At 32.9% G+C, this 18,344-nt stretch overlaps 1 protein-coding gene across 2 annotated transcripts in view; it reads left to right on the top strand.

Moving 5' to 3' along the window:
• ATP2A2_1 (Sarcoplasmic/endoplasmic reticulum calcium ATPase 2) overlaps window positions 1-15,140 on the top strand; it is a 49,995-nt gene extending 34,855 nt beyond the window's left edge. Inside the window, exons 12-16 of one of the 2 annotated variants that reach the window (XM_051213606.1) lie at window positions 755-1,050; window positions 5,489-5,622; window positions 10,236-10,353; window positions 12,233-12,350; window positions 13,449-15,140. In XM_051213606.1, coding sequence (XP_051069597.1) covers window positions 755-1,050; window positions 5,489-5,622; window positions 10,236-10,353; window positions 12,233-12,350; window positions 13,449-13,477 — 695 coding nt within the window. In that variant the 3' untranslated portion in view covers window positions 13,478-15,140. Of the gene's footprint in view, window positions 1-754; window positions 1,051-5,259; window positions 5,394-5,488; window positions 5,623-10,235; window positions 10,354-12,232; window positions 12,351-13,448 lie in introns of both variants that reach the window. The other variant, XM_051213607.1, reaches the window with a different exon arrangement.
• The last annotated feature ends 3,204 nt before the right edge of the window (window positions 15,141-18,344 follow it).

The following is an 18,344-nucleotide window of genomic DNA, read 5'->3' as shown; positions in this document are numbered from 1 at the left end:
ACATTACATTCTGAATTCTCAGACTCTTAATGTATTTCATTTAAACTATGACCTTATAAATGTTAGATCACCATTGAAAACCTGGAAGCACTGAACGACCGTTTCGCCCAAATATAAGACTCCTCAGTAGTGCGCATCCGCAGTCGCGCACGCAAGGCTCAAGCCCATGGCCTTCGGTCTCGCGTGCGGTCCCGTACGAGGGATCGTGGATATTCACTGCTTAGGAGTCTCATACCAGGATGAGATAGTCATTCAATGCTACAAGGTTTTTAATAGTGGTCTAACATTGATCGGTTTATGATTTACATGAAATTCAGCAATCTCCACAACCCCAAAATGAAAATTAATGTATCTAGTATCTTTCAGTTTTATTAGTTTAAGTACATAACACATCAAAATCCCGTGTATGTGGATAGGTAACCCTTAAAGTAAATGGATGATAAAACTCAATATTTTGTCGACAATTATCGATTAATATTTGTATCTCATTCCCTCGAAAAACGTAACTGCTTTTCACATTTGATCTAATTTAATGTATAATTTATCGATCTTCATTTATGCGGAACTGCTTAAAACCTATGATAATTTGAGCAGCTTTATTCAGAAAAATTCCCTATAGATGATTTATATTATTAGTACATCTATTATGTGATCAATTTATTAACATTACCAAATATTAGGACAAATTTCTTTTTAATATATCACACCAGTAATTCAAAATGTATAACACTAATTATTTTTTTCTTTATTATAGTTGTCAGTATCTTTTTGACTGCTGCATTGGGTCTACCTGAAGCACTGATTCCAGTACAACTACTTTGGGTCAATTTAGTCACTGATGGTTTACCAGCTACAGCTTTGGGATTTAATCCACCTGATTTAGATATTATGGAACGTCCACCACGAAATATTAAAGACCCTTTAATTTCTGGTTGGTTATTTTTCCGTTATGTTGCAATTGGTGTTTACGTTGGATGTGCAACAGTTGGTGCAGCTGCTTGGTGGTTCAGTCTTTATCCTAAAGGACCACAATTGAATTACTATCAGTTGGTAAGTGTAATAAGAAATGACTATAAATAAAAAAATTCTTCTCTTATGTTTTTAAGGAAATATAAAGACAGAAATACTAAACAAAACGTTAAGCTTCTACATTTTCTTTTTAATTAGACATTTTTTGGTTCACTTCAGTCTATTTACCATTAAACCTTAGAGCTATTGGTTCCTGTAAAGTTGAGTGGAAGTTATTCATTCAGTTAAAACAGTAGTCATCTTTCCTTTTAGTTTGAATTTGATAAATGTAAATATCTTTATAATTATAAACACTTTTTACTCATGGGTAAAAAGTAAACACTAAAATTAACCAACAAATCAGCCACTTACTTATAGACCATGCTAAAGCACTAACATAAACTGATTAGTGAAGAAAGGTAAACAAACGTTTCTCGTGAATCACGATAACGCATTCTGTAGTACTTATCCATTTACACATTTCATAACATGATATTTTATACAAATTTCGAATTGAAAAAAGTTCGGCAATGGAAGTGAAACTCTATTTTATTCTGATTCATTAATTATTCAATAGTTTATTTACAAATAAGGAAATAATTAGTGTCAGAGGAGTTAGAAACACATCAGTTACCGTTTTTTACTTCTGGTCGCTAATATTCTCCTACCTATACACAACAACAAGAAATAAGACTAGAATGAATCAAAACATCGTGTGAAAGGATAACGTTTTGATGCATAGTTAAAACGTTTGTGGAAATTAGTCTAATATGAAGATATGTTTTGTGAAAAATTATTACTAACTAGATATCCAATAAACATCTGGAAACTCCCAGCAGATACTTCATTCTGATTTGAAATTCCTCAACAGTGAACATTTAAAACCTTGAAAGAGACTGTTTCCAGAACTTAAATGTCTTATGTTATTCACTAGAAGTTAAATTTGAGAAGTGAGAAATCAGAAATATTTCACTGGTGACACTGATAGTCCTCGAACTATTTCACAAGTCAACCAAAGCTGGAAAAGTAGACTATAGTTTTCAACCTAATAGTCTAAAAGCAACTCTCTTACCTCAAAGCCTAAAGATTCTAGGTGTAAATTGTTGAAGACGGAGCTCTTTTGAGAATAAGAATTTGAATTGTCAATATCAAAAATTATTTATCACAAAACTTTATGGTGTTAAATATCATCTTATAAACGAAATATCACAGATATAATTGAAATTTACATTCACATCAATATTTTCTGTAAATTAGCACCGATCTGTTATCCAATCACAGAAGAAGAGGTAATCACAATTGATTTATTATGATGATCGAAATTTTATTGAAGGTCAGGTTGGCAAAAAATATATTTTACATCAATATATTTATTTATTTTAATTAGCCGAAAACAAAAATACTATTTAACATACTAAACACATACATAGATTTCATTAGATTTCTCTTATAAAGGTAATCAGATTCTTACTATTCTTTCAATGATTTTAATAATTGACATTTTCATTTAAATAAACAATGTATAAATAGCTTCAAAGAAATGGATATATTCAGTTATTTTGTTTTATTAACTTAAAAGTACATTTTATATCTTTTTCCAAAATATCGATCCAAAGTAAATGATACAACAAACTGATTGAAACTATGAGTCAGTTGAAACTAGACCACTATAAGAAACCTGGAGGCACTTGATGACCATTTCGTCCTAGTATAGGACTCCTCAGCAGTGCGCATCCACGACCCCGCTCCCCGCGAGATTCGAACCCAGGACCTGTCAGTGTCGCGCGCAAGCGCTTAATCATTAGACCACTGAGCCGGCATTCAACGGTGTTAATGTCTAACTTAAATCAATCCACGAAGTTGCGCCACCGTACACCATTGTCTTCAGTGAGTTCCTATCTCTCAACAGACCTGGTTGAACTCCACTGTTCACGGCTTCTCACTATAACTCCAGAAAATGTCTCTTGAAGTCAGTCAATAATGAGTAGATGATTATTATCAGAAGGGGATCGTGGGTGCGCACTGATGAGGAGTCTCATACTAGAACGAAACGATCGTCCAGTGCTTTCAGGTTTTCCATGGTGATCTAGCTTCGACTGACTCATGATTTCAACTAGTGAAGTTACTAAACTCTCCACAAAACCTCTTCTGATAGAAATTACTTATTGAAGTAAGTAAAAATAATTATCTGTTATAAATTGAAATTAGGATTAACGATAAACTTTAAAAATTTATAATTTAGATTGTTCGTATATGAAGATGTTCTAATTTGAACTACTCAGTTGCATGGTAACTGATGTACAGTAACACTTTAGCATTACTAATTCAGAGATTAATACGAGATAGAGAAGATAGGAATATCAGTTTAACATTATATTCTAAACAGAAATCGAAATGAAAACGTAGCCACTTTGTGTCAAACATAGTAATATACAATGACCTTAGAATAGCAAAATTAGTAAGCTAATAGTGTTAACGATATGTAAATATATGGTTTAGAAACTTTTTATCCTTACTAGCAATAAAAATCATTTATCAACTAAAACCTAGATAAATTCACTTGGTTGCCAACAGCTCACTGCCTTTTTTAGCCAAGGGCCAGCTACTTGAATGCAGTACTCGACTTTAGGACAACTGAACATTGTGTACGAAGTCAAAAAGATTTTAGCATCGACATGACTGAGGGCTGTACGTATTTACAATAAGGTTATCGCACAACAGTAGTTTCAATTCTTAGCTAACGACGACTCCTGGGTCATTATTTTGTCTGTACTACAGGTAACTCAATATTATTCATCATGTATGTATTTGTATTTTGATGACCAATATGCGCCAAAATGTACAAGGAAACACTTATCGTCAACTGTCAAATTCTAGATTATTCAGATAATTTTGCAGATCATTTCGATGCCCTAAACAATCACCTTTTTTTAACGCTCTCCATACCTTGATATCGTCAGCATACAACAAAACCGATGGTGTTAGGGGACTAGGAAGGTCATCCAAGTGAGGAAGGAACAACTATGGCCCCAGCAACGTGTGTTCAGACTCAGCGACAATCATTGTCACCCTGAAACACCAGCTTTGATAACTTGAATATATGCTTTGAACGACCTCCCAAAGAGTTCAACATATTGCATTATTTACCGATTTTAGGACTGGCCTGAAAATGCATGGTCGTAGTCAGTTCATGAGTGCCGACATATGAGAGTCCTAGAGACAATGCATTATAGTGGCTCAGAATGGAAGCCAGTGGCGTTTCTGTTGTAATCGCTTTTACTTTCTTCATGAAAGTCAGAGTAACTTTTCTTATTGAAAGAAGTTTCTCTGGTCGTAGTTTTCTTAAATGAACTGCTTCTTCCATTTTCTACTTCCATTCACTTGGTTTTATTCATCTAATGTTCTTTCTACTATGCTCACTTTCCTTCCCTTATCTATTCACAATCTCATTTTCTTATTGTGGGGCACATTATCAATTTTGGCAGCCCTTTGTACTAATAGGTTCTTAAATTAATAAATAACAGAATTTGACAAACGAGGGATATAAAGTTAAAAAAGAAAAAAAACTTTTCATAGGTATATTTCTGATATCTTCCTGATGTCTATGAAATCATTTCAGTTGACTGACATATTTATATTCTGAATTATTACTAGCAAGATAGTTTAAATCCTAATCCTGACTTTAAGTGCCTAACGACATCATCATCCAAGCCAATCATCTATACTCGATAGACTAAATATATTTTTAGCACATTTGTCGTGACCTTGAAGCGATTCGCTCGTTATTGACTAGCTCCCCCTTATAGCTAAGCTTTACCGACGTTGATATTTATGAAATGTAAAAGTATTTATATATAGGCTGGTTCATAGACCGAAAGTAGATTTATTTATTTACAGAAGACTTTGATGTTCCGAATATTTCTAGAAGACAGAACTAAATAAGTAATAAGTTATTTATCTACTTCATCTAACTTTCTATCGGTAAATAATATTTCAGGTTCATTACATCTATTTTGATGGGTTTTCAAATGGTCATATTGACATGCTCCTAGTCAATGTTTTGACTAAACTTTACAAAATCAGTGCTTTTTAATACATGAATCTCTTTCAGTCGAATCAGTGAGCATAACCAGCACAAAGAAAACCAAAATCCATAGTTGATCTATTATTTCAGAATCTGGAAACGTTCTTACCTATATTTAAAAAACATATTTTGCATTTCCATTTTACTGATTATCATTTCATTCATAGACTCATCATATGCAGTGCTTGGCTGAAAAGGATAACTTCCATGGAATTGACTGTCACATATTTGAAAATCCCAAACCAATGACTATGGCATTATCTGTTCTAGTGCTCATTGAAATGTTTAACGCCTTGAACAGGTACCTTTTTGTTATCAACTGAAAATGTTGCATTTTGTTATATAAACTGATGAATTTCTTTTATTTTTTAATTCTTTGTTTTCTCCTAAACCTAGACTCACCAGTCTCAGTGTCTAGCTCAGGAATCTCGTTTTGAGGGTGTAGACTGTTCTATCTTCAGTCATCCAAAGCCTATGACAATGGCTTTATCTGTTCTGGTTCTTATTGAAATGTTAAACGCTATGAACAGGTGAGTAGGCCGTCCACGTATACACACATTTGCATAGACATTTTACTGCACAATGAACTAAAATCACATGTTCATCATCATTCAGATGAATGAAAAATCAGTGAAATAAACATATTCATCACAAAAAAACACCATTTTATTTCTATGAATTTTTGCATGCGGTGTAACTTAACGTTTTATTTGTTGTTATTTAAAACAATTGCCTACTATTTCATGCTGAACAAAGGGGCTCCTAGGGTGATAATGCAATTATTAATAAGTTAATTCATTACCAAAACATTGTTGTTCCTTTACATAAATGTTTGAGAAAATATGATTATATGACATTTAATTCTGGACACTGCAAAAACATATTAGTAGAATGAGAATATATATGTTTGGCGTATAATGCATTCACCGTGGAGCCCTTATTAGTTACTGTAGTAGGCTGCCACTAAGATTCTTTGACTAGATTGAAACATGGAAGCCCCTTTGCTCGGCTGAACAAGTAGGTATTTTATTTCAAAGAAGCTTCTTAAACATAATATACACACATTTGATTACACATTTATTTACAAAGAAATTCATAGTGGCGGCCTACTCAGTAATCCACAGCGTTATTTCCTTAAGTTTATTGTGTAATTTACGCATGCTGATACATTGTAACATTTTGATCTAGTTTAAAGGGATATATGTATATGTATGGTGTTTTTCTGATACTTATATATTTTGACGTATATTTCAAAAATATCTTTATTTTCCACTAATATTGCAATCCTGCTATTTCGAACTTCAATTAACAAAGTAATTTTAAAATCTGATTTTCAAGAAGTTTACTGAAATCAAGTACAACTTGAGGAGATTAATTGATGAAGGTGTCAAAGGAGATTGAAGTAAATTTCCCTTAAATTGGGATACAAATGTGTCTGTTAGTCATTGTGAGCAAAAGTAATTTGATATGGATTCACCTTTTATATGTTTACTCTGAGAATTTAGCCACACTGTTAGCATCACTAATTTTATTGAATTTACTAATGATCAGTCCGCTTAACATTAAATGGTACTAGTGATCTTTGCTTTAAGAACTTGCGCACCAAGTATAATGATGATGAATGACCCATAAATCTTCTTAAGTCTTCGTAACCTCTCTAATCTTGCAATGAGAAAAACTAGCCGATTTACTCTGTGTATATCATAACTCAAAGCTTCACCTATCTAGACTATCTAAAACCAAGTAACAGGTACTTGTTCAATTCGCTGCAATCTATGAACAGTAAAAGAAATACCAGTAGTTAACAAATTCAAAGAAAGTTTACAATTAGATCAATATAAAAATACCATTTACGAAATACTGAATAAAAATACGCGTAATAATCCTCTATAAAATAGTTCTTTACATTCCATATCTAACACATTTATTCAACTCATTCTGATGGATGGATGAATGAATAGTGATTTGTTAACTGATCCAAGTTAACAAAAACAGATTTAGAAAGCTTCATGAAAACTTATATAACATGTCCAAATAATCAAATTACTATAGTTTTAATAACAGAATGAAGAATAAAATAAGATAGTAACAAAAACTAGTAGGCTTTATAAAAGGTATGGTAATTTTTTTTAATTTACACTATGAACATTGATATCACTTCATATTAGTTATGATCACCTGCTTCGGTTTTGGCAGCCGGGCAGTATCACAGCCCTCACACATATCAGATGAGATATGTGGCGCATATGTATTTGGTGCCTCCTTGTACCAATATCTATGTGTTAAAATAAATAAATCAATAATAGTTATGATCACCATTCAACAAGTCAGTACTACACTTTTTAATACGGATACCAATTTTCTGAATCAAAATAGAGTGAATTTAATAAAACAAAAACAAACAAAACTCTATTAGCTTTAAATGTTACTTTCAGAAATAATCCCTGTAATCACATAATTATTTGTGACATATGATGAATAACATTTAAGAATAGATAAATGTTAAACAATAATATTGTCATTGTTTACAATTATCATTTCCTTGATTTCATTATCTCACTAACTATCTGGTATTTATGATACATAATTTAAAGAAAATGTCATATTTCGTTATATCAGTAGTTAATAAGTAATCTCTAGATAAATAAGACTAATAAATATCTTAATAGTTGAGATTGTGAGTCAATTGAAGCCAGATCACCACGAAAAACCCGAAAGCACTGGAAAGTCGTTTCGTCCTATTGCGAGACTCCTCAACAGTGAGTACCCATGATCCCACATGCAGGACGAAACGGCCGCCCAGTGCTTCCACGTTTTCTATGGTGGTCTAGCTTTAATTGACTCATGATCTCAACTATTAAAATCAATGAATATCTAATTATTTCATCAAAATGAAGATTTATTCGTATTCAAATAAAGAATATCTTATCTAATTTATATAGTTTCCTGTTTAATAAAAAATTCATAAAGTGTTCTTTTTTAATCGCAGGTGAATAATTTCAAATGCCCTGGTACGGCCGAGAGTGGGGAGAGTCCGCTCTTCCTCTCGAAATTCTCTCACACGGCCACGCGTATACAGCCTCTGCCAGGGAAGTCCTACTCACTGCCTTCTCGTGTCAGGGGTGTTGTTTACGAAAATGAGAGGACGAAAAGCGAATGTACGGCGCTTTAACCGGATTCCAAACCAATGGCGCACATGGGCTGGCTCCAGTATCCTGCGGGAACAAATGGCGTATGAACCAATTCCTTGGTCACCGGCTTCCATGGGACTGCATCTCCTTACGATGCTCCACTGCCTTGTGGATCAGACCTTCAGGTCGAAGGCTCGGGGAGTGGCCCCCTAAGAGAACCACCTGCTTCGGTTTGGGCACCCGGGCAGTATCACAGCCCTCACATATATCGAATGAGATTTGTGTGGCGCATATGTATTTGGTGCCTCTTTGTACCATTATCTATGTGTTGAAATAAAAATAAATAAAAATCTCTTTGAGATGATGAGTCAATTGAAGCTAGACCACCATCGAAAACCAGAAAGCACTGGACGATCATTTCGTTTTATTACGGGACTCCTCAGCAGTACGCCTCTCGAGATTCGAACCCAGGACCTATCGGTCTCGTGCGCGAACGCTCCAGATGACTCATGATCTCAACCATTAAAATTAGTATAATGTCCACAAAAACCCATTCTGATACGATTGAATAAGTGTTAGCTTTTAAAACTGTCATTGAACCATTCAGTAATGTGATTATCATCAAAGGATATAAAGTAGAAAAGAACTTCTTCATAATGGCAATTCACTTGATTGAACAATACAACATGTATTTAGTTGTTGTTAGTTAATAACTATGTCAAAATGCTTCATCAGTTGAGCCTACAATAGAAGTACTAAATACTATGTATTCAAAAACCTGACTGCAATGATGTGAAAAAAAAATCATAGAAAATAATTGTTCAGTCCTGTGTTAATTTTATTCTGCTCGTGATGTCCTACGACATCATATTTGGAAGCTAAAACATTAGCTTGGAAAAATTAGATGATTTTAATGACTTGAATTATCGTTAAAATTTAGTAATAGTTAGTAAGGGTGTTACTACACGCAGGCAATCAGATTAAAATGACCTAATTTTCCACTACCATCAAAACTGTGACTCATCGATGAATTCTTCTTCATAATAGTAAGAAGGCTATTAAAGACACTGATTATTCCCTTCATTCGGTTTTACTAGATGTGTTTACGTAATCAGTAACTGGTAAATGTTCTGACCATGTTTGCGCAATCGTAACATATACTACTTAATTCGTTTGCTAAATAGTCAATCTTTGATTACTAATTTAGATGTACAAAAATATTAACTTTAGGGAAAAATATGTCTGTCGCATCCGTAACCCCTCCCTCTTCAACAGCTTTTACTTATATCCACATATCCTTATATTGACCAGACAATTTAATCAAGAATTTGATGAACTACAGATCACAAGATTGATATTTCATTACGTTCATCGGAGTTTGACGACCCTATTCAAATGAATTAAAATTATATCAGAAAAATCAACTGTGAGGAAGTTTACTTAGGGTTTTTTCACTCAGCTAATCGTAAACTAAATGATCATATTTAAGCTTTATTACATGTTTAATTCATTTTAATTCTTTACTTATTCAACACCGTAGAAAACTTACATTTAATTGACAAGCATAATTAATTATTCAATTAATTTTGTACAAAGTTAGCATAAGTAATCTCACTAACGAAAATTCAACATTGTGAACTGAATCTTATTGTTTTGACTATTACAATATCTTATACACAAATACCTATTTTCAGACAAGTTAGGCTATTATTTTAGTTTTCCCATTGATGTTATCTTAATTCACAAGCATTATAAGCATAAATGGATGGTGGCTATCAGTGGAGTCCAAGACGTGCGTTTCGTCCTATTTGGGCCTCGTCAACCGGATGAACTAAAAAATTTTCAATGTATTTTCTTGGATATAATCTAATCAAATTGTGACTTATATGAGAATTAAAAAATTTTGTTTTAGATATATTCATACTGTTTAGTAGTGTTGTTACTTACACTGAATGATGATGATGATGATTTTCTTACTTTTCTCTCATCGTTTGTTGTTTTTTTTCAAACAGCCTTTCAGAGAATCAATCACTGGTTGCTATGCCTCCATGGGTAAATATATGGCTTGTACTGGCTATGATTGTTAGTATGTCATTGCATTTCTTGATTTTAGAAGTTGACTTTCTCTCAGTAAGTTAAATACGTTTCATTTGTTTAAGTTCTATTCAATGTTTAGTTTACTGTGATTTATTGGATTATAACAGAATACATAGCGAAATTGGTTTCTATTTCACAATGCAGAAATATTAGAAATCTAAGTGCACTAGGCATTTCAACTTAATGAATCAACGCGAACTCACCAACCCATATAAGGCGAAACCTTAGACGTTTAGCCTCTGAATGGAGTACAATGTTAGGCGGTTGGAGATTGTCAGAAGGAAACCCTAGACTTGGGTTTCTTACTAGTTGGCAAGGAATACGGTACTTAATGAACCGATTCTCCTTCCAACATTAGAACTTTCATCAACCAGCCTCACATTCCGGATAGCATAATACTCATAGGTCGTAGAATTTGAAAGACAATGTGATCACTTCAGACGGAGACAACCCAATGTAGTTCAGTAAAAAATTACAGAATTTCTTGCTAAAATATAAGAACCATATATTGAACACTTCATTTGCAAAATTTCATCATTTGTCCTTCACATTCTGTATTAATTTACCAAGTCACGATTCCTTTCTATTTTTACTTCTGTTTTCTCTTCAACTTGATCCGCTTAAACTTCTGCTCTCAGGTTTTCCACTTCCGATTGGCGTTACACAATGCTTATATCTGTTGATATAAGTAGCATACACCACAAAATAAGCCTTAGAATGAATTTAACTTAAAATCAAAGCTAGAATATTGTTAAGCTTTATTATAATCATTTCTGTACATAAACTGTTTTGTATGCTCGTTTGTCTCGAACGATACTTGTAAGATCATTTATATCAGTCAGTTAACATATATGAGTATATTCATTTTGACAGTTGACTATTTTTAAGGCCAGTCAATTGATTATAAGCTACATAGAACCTAACACATATGTGTATCATTTCTAGTTTCCACACTACATTAGTGCAGTTAGGTGAGAACATTAGTATCAGCGTAGTAGATGAAGTATTATTATTAGTAGTATAAAATATTAGGTATAGAAAATATGATTCGGGAAGGAAGAATGAATTCGCTGAATAAAATGTACTAGATAATTCGAAAACTCAAGATCTAAGGGAAGACAAAGAACGAATGTATCTGAGACATTGTGACTAACCCTGAGTTATGTCATTCATCGTCTCCAGCAAGGAGACCAACCAAGTAACTTGTACCTACAAACACGTCTCAGCACAATACTCTGTAACTGAAGCTAGGTCTCTGTTTGGTCTCACTTGGTACTTACGAATATAGTGAATAGAGGTAGGTTGAAATAAGTTATATGTAACGCACTTCCCAATCTCCTAAATCAATGAGGATTCATTAACTCATTAACCGATTAACCGTCTCAACCTAATGCCTTGAGTCTAACTTCAGGATTGCTTAATCGATGGTCCCGACATACGCAGGTAACGCATCTCTGACCAAAACCCAGCAACATACGGATATCTTTTTACTAAAATCTGAGAACCACGCAGTAAAGACTTAATTTGCAAAATGTCAATTGTCAATTGTCTCAAACTTGAATGTTTCTTTTGCAAATATCAGTCCATCGTCTCAGATTTCATTTTTCCCTTCATTTTCATACCAATCGCTTTCCGTTCCCGTTCTTTCCTTCTCTATCTTCTACTGAAATACATTCTGTTCCTGACTATCGTTATATACTACTTATGTGAATATAAGTAGCTCACACCACAGTACTATCCAATCTCACAATTATCTTAATAAACAAATCCAATCCCAATTAGACATGATTTTCCGTTCAACAATCGAATTCATTATTGTAATTTCGTTTTGGATTGTATTAAATAAATTAATTAATTTGTTTTTTGTTTTTTTCTAATTTCCCATTATATTTGTACTTTGTTTGATGTATAGAAAGTCTTTCAAATCACTCCATTATCATTGGAAGAATGGTTTATGGTACTTAAAATCTCTGCACCAGTAATATTTATTGACGAAATATTAAAATTAATTGCCAGGCGGTTTACGGATGGTACGTTTAGTGTCATTCTAGCTTTTTAATTTACATTATTATCTATTTTAGCAAGCGTTTTTTTTCATTAATTTATAATTTGTAACTTGTTTTCCTCATCTTATAACCTTTTTAACATATAACTAGACGCTAAGATATCTGTATAGATACTATGAGAAAAAATGTTTTCTTATAGTTACATACCATTTACATCTGTTTAAATTTGGATAACTAAACTTTTAACATTATTATTTTATGAAACATTGATAGAAGAAGGAGTTATGTTTTCGGTATGTCCTCGTTACGTGTTTAATATCCATTGAAAGATTTATTTCAAATCAGGGTTCGTTCTAGTTGGCATCCATCATCATAAAAGCATCAGTCTCATTAGGGTTACAGGTATATTTTAAATATTTCATTAGGGATAAATTTAAATGTATAAATTAATTTTCTTAAAATGACTTGTAACTTTAGCTGTACACGGATAAAATCTACAAAATGTAGGTATAAGTTTATAGATTATATTAGACATTATTAGCACTTATACAGCCAGGAAGTACCAGACAGTCCTTTTGTGCTAATATGAGATTAATCAGTTGTACATAAACACAATCGCGTTTGTAGATTAAACTCAGGGGTTTCGAATATATCTATGGGTGTCTAACATTTAGAAAACTGAGTTAGTATCCAGTGGCTTAAGTGTTTAACTTTAATTGTTTTGTGATATTGTCCAACTATCTTCCAATACCATTGATCGGTAACTCAGTGACTCAAATCTGACATGCTTGGACTCTATTAGTCACTAATTCTTAGTGAGACGTTTTGAATTATCTCTCGAAACTGAGCATATAATTATTAATTCCTTTAGTAGATTATCGAAATCATTGAATTTCATAAGTAACATCACGAGACCTGAAGATCATGGGACTATATTTCACTAAGACTAATCCTTGATGTAATCCATAAAATTGAACAGTCTCAATAAGCCTCCTACAATAAGTAAATACAACTGCAAAATATCATATATTGATTCATCCATACGTTTCCAAATCTCCTTCATAATATTTTTTTAATTTTATTAAAGTAATTAATTCGCTTTATTTTCGATTCTATTTCAAGTTCCTACCAATATCGGTGAATTGAAGTAATCATGATAAAAAACAATAATGAAAATTCTATTAAATCGAATACAACAACATCCTTTATCCTAATTCCCCTTTTCTTCAAAACAAACAAAGCACAAAAAAAGATCTCATTCTCATAACAGTTTACAATTCATTTCTTTAACACTCTTCCTATCTACACCTTGTTCCTAAAAAAAAAACAAAAAAGAGAAAATGTTTTCGTCACAAAACTCTCCTTAGATTTCTTTCTTCATTTATTCATCAAATTGTTTACATTTTTCAAAGTAGTCAATAATTACATTATACAAAACATTTATTTCATATTTCAATAGAATCAGCTCAATTTTATTTGAACAAATGTAATAATAAAGTTATTTGAAATCAATCCGTTACATAACTAATGGAATATCACTTCATATAGATCTATGTTATTTGTTAAGGTTTTGATAAACTACGACTATATTAAGGTTTGAAATTATATATATATATATATATATATATATATATATATATATATATGATGTAATATTAAAATGATACACGTCTTAAATTCAATATACTTTTTGAACTCTTGGATTGTTTATTTAAACCAAATATACATTAGAGAATAATGTTAACTAACTAATTACTTACGAACGTGTTTTTTTTTATTCTTCTCAAATAAACATGATATCTATCCGTTAGTAACCCAATAGAAATAAAATATTTGTTTACAGTGCAATGGTTTGTTTGTTTTTTTTCTCTCGAAAATAATTCACTAACTATACAATATATGTTTCTACTCCCCAAATCCTGAAGTTGAAGTATTCAATTTTCATTTCTTCTATGCAGTAGCTCAATCATCCTTTTTATTAGAACTCCTTTTTGTTTTTTTGTTTTTTTTCTTGGGGTTTTTTTCCTATTTTTCGATTTCCCAATAGTTTCTTTATTTTTTTTTCTGTGAAGTAAATTTTGTTATGTTGGTCTCTTTATCACTCTCTTTCTTTCCTTTATGTTTCATGAAAGAGTATTTAATTATAAAGATTTTTCAATTAGTTAGAACTATGTCATCATCAAAAAGGAATAGTTGGAAAATCTAACAAAATCTCTTCTTTTTTTAAAACGTAATATCTTTAGAAAAAAAGATAACATTTCGACGATTCAATTAACATGAAACGAGGATCAATTACTTTATGACTGATTTATTCAATCTAATCAGTTTTCATATATTCACTTTCATGTTCATTATTGATTAGAAAAAAAAGATTTACATTGTAATTTTAACAAAAAAAGTTCCCCCTATTTAAAAAAAATGAGGGAGAAAGAGAGAGAGATAAGGAGAGAGAGAGAGAGTTACAAAAGAGATAAGAATATCATTTTCCTTGTAATGTCCAATTGATTAACATCATTTATTAATTGAGACAATGATCAATTAACATACATTTATCATTGACAATAATCAAAATAATAAACAAATAATAATCATACAAAGTTGTAGAAAACAAATTTGATTTCTTCTTTGTTTGTTTGTTTTTTTCACAATAGTTATAGTTATTTACATAGATTAAAATTATTACTATTATTATGTTCTTCAATATTGAACCCGTGTCCTTTGAATATATATATATATATATATAATGATCTATGTAGACTATTGAAATATATATTCCATTGTAGTGAGATCAAATTATAAACGTTCACCAACAAACTGTGTAAATTATGATTTATCGTCGTCTATAGTAAGTTATTAACTTGATTTTAGAGCTAGTTGATATTTCATTAGTAAAGCGTATATGTAGTGTTTAGATAACTGATACTTCTTGTAAGATTCAAATTTCTGTTGTTGTATGTTACAGATTGAGAAGTGATAATGAGATTATTTAGACTATGATTAACCTGCTGAATAAAGGACTATACAAATAGCAAAACTTTATAAGCAAAGATGAATGGTGGCTAGTAGTGGAGTCCAAGACGCACGTTTCGTACTATTTGGGCCTCGTCAGCTGGATGTGCCTGCATCTCAGAATTGATATTCACCCCAGGACTCGAACCCATCACTATTCGCTTGAAATGCTGTCGCATTATCCACTTAGCTATAGAGTTCTGATAGCCACCTGCTTGTGCGATGGGGTGAAGTTTTAAATTCACTCGTTATTTTTTGCTTGAATCTTTACATTAATGTTTAGGACTGTAATTGATCAGTGAACGGTAGTGGGTTCGAGTTCTGAAGTGAACATCAACTCTGGAATGCAGGTACATTCGGTGGACGAGTCCCAAATAGGACGAAACGCGCGTCCTGGATTTCAATTTCAGTCACCATCCAAAGGATACAATACACTTGTTTCGTTTGAATTCGGAACTTGGTAGTAATGCTTGCTCACTGCCTCATATAAGAGCAAAACCAGTACTTTTATTTGTTGAAGAGAGCAAGAACAAAAGTTTGAGCAGAATAACATAGATTCACTTTATTTCGTTTGGTTCTTGTCAGCTCCTTACAACCTGTGATATTTAAAAATCATAATTACAAAATGGGTTCATATGACCTATATGGAAGAGTTTAGTTGGAAGTTATTTTGAAGACATGTCAGTATAGTGTAGGCAACGGTGTACCTAAACATAATACACTGAATAAAATACTGTAAACATGTATCTTGTGTAAAAGTACAGTCTATAACGTTAACTGTAACAAGAGTAAACACTGATATGCATAAAATGAGTAAAGCTAAGTGAATAAAATAAGATTACTAACCTAGAAGAAAGTCGTAATAAAAGGATCTAATGATGTAATCCAGTGAAACAAAGAATTTTAAAAAATTTCCAAGATGCAATGAAGGAATATTCGTCACTATGGCAAGGAAAGATTAGTAACCATTTCCTTTCGAACACATAAATCAGGTTTTTGACACCTGATAGCAATGGCTTCAGCAAACTCCTGAAGGCTGGAGCTTAGCTGTTTAATAATTAATCACCTTGAAAAGTCGCACAGTATCAACCTGATGTCTTGTACCCAAGAGACACTTAGTAATTGCACTATTCGAAGTTGTTCTTTCTCTTGTTCCAAGGCTTTCTTAAACATGCTCGAACAATCTAAGATATACCCTCCTTTCTGTTCGGCCAATGTAGCTGCTTTGCCAGGCGCACGTAAATTTATAAACACAGTTGGCGGTAACAGGAAAGGTGTGCTTTTCGACCTTTGATTAGGTTATTGAACATGTTACTTTATACAGAATTAATAGTTTGATTGCCGGGTCAGTTCTGGTTAATCCAGTGTTAAGCCTCCTGCTGATTGTGCATGCGACGTAATCACATTTGAAATTGAGATTTATGGATATTGGTTTATTATTGACTGTAGTTACCTCCGTATTGTTTTCTTTGGTTTTCTTTACATTTCTCGATAAATTTATGTAGGTAGCAGTTGTCTCAGGCATTTTTCAACGTTTGTCAACTATTCCAGTTTGTCGGTGGTACATATACTTTCTACCCCATAAAATAGTGTTTTGATCAACGCTAGATAAACAGCCACAAAAGTTTTACTTACTTTCTTTATTTACACCTGTTACTCCTGATGGAGCATAGGCCACAGACCAGCATTCTCCAACCCATTCTGTCCTGAGCCTTCTTTTCTAGTTCCATCCAATTCTTGTTCATTTTTCTCATGTCTATTTACCTTTCCCGGCGTAATGTGTTCTTTGTTCTTCCGCTTCTCCTTTGGCCTTGAGGATTCCATATGAGGGCTTGTCTTGTGACGCAGTTGTGTGCTTTCATCAATGTGTGTCCTATCCACTTCCAGCGCTTCTTCCTGATTTCTTCCTCCACTGGGATCTGGTTTGTTCTCTCCCACAATAGGTTGTTGCTAATAGTGTCCGGCCAACGGATCCAAAGTATTTTGCGTAGACAACTGTTAATAAACACTTGTATCTTCTGGATAATAGCTTTCGTAGTTGTCCAAGTTTCCGCTCCATACAGTAGAACTGTCTTGATATTTGTATTGAAAATCTTGACCTTGGTGTTGGTTGACAGTTGTTTTGAGTCCCAGATGTTCTTCAATTGTAAATGTGCTGCTCTTACTTTGCCGATCCGCGCTTTCACATGTGTATCAGACCCACCATGTTCATCAATGATGCTGCCCAAATATGTAAAGGTTTTTACATCTTCCAAATCGTCTCCGTCAAATGTGATTGGATTGGTGCATGCTGTGTTGTATCGGAGAATCTTGCTTTTCCCTTTGTGTATATTGAGACCTACTGCTGCTAAACTGTTCGTCTTCTCCTGCATTTGTTGTTGCGTTTGGGATAGAAGGGCCAGATCATCTGCGAAGTCTAGATCGTCCAGCTGCATCCTAGCTGTCCACTTTTTTAGCCCTACAGTCCTTAAAACGATAGTTAAAATAATCTATCTAAACTAAAAGTCGGATATCCCGCTCGCTCTCAAGTCATTAGAATAAAATTATATTTGATAGTTTACATTGCAGACCGATCTATGTTAGACAATATTTGGAAGCCAGGAAGCACTGAACAGTCTTCTTCATCCTAGTACATGACTCTTCAGCGGCTTAGGTATAAAAACACGCAGGAGATTGAAGCCAAGAGTTTCAGATCTTTCTGTGAGTGCTTAACCTTCATTAGTGAGAGTAATTGACTTCTAGATCACTGAGGCAGCATCTGATAGTTTACATATCTAGTTTCAATCAGTTCACGATATTACTGAACCATCTTTCAGTAAAGTTGAGGGGTGAATAACTACTTCACACTCTGCATGAGTAAAATCTACTGGTCATGACATTTTCCTTGAACTACATCTCGAAACTAGTTACTAAAGATTACATAATTAATATATACTGTTCAACATTGCGAAGTAACTGAAGCTAGACGTATAAACCCCTAGATGCTTCCTCAGTAATCTAGAGGTTAAA

Source organism: Schistosoma haematobium, chromosome 3, assembly GCF_000699445.3.
Source record: "Schistosoma haematobium chromosome 3, whole genome shotgun sequence".
Lineage (NCBI taxonomy): Eukaryota > Metazoa > Platyhelminthes > Trematoda > Strigeidida > Schistosomatidae > Schistosoma > Schistosoma haematobium.
The sequence above is the reverse complement of the archived record's forward strand: the minus strand, read 5'-3'. Positions and strand labels throughout refer to the sequence as shown.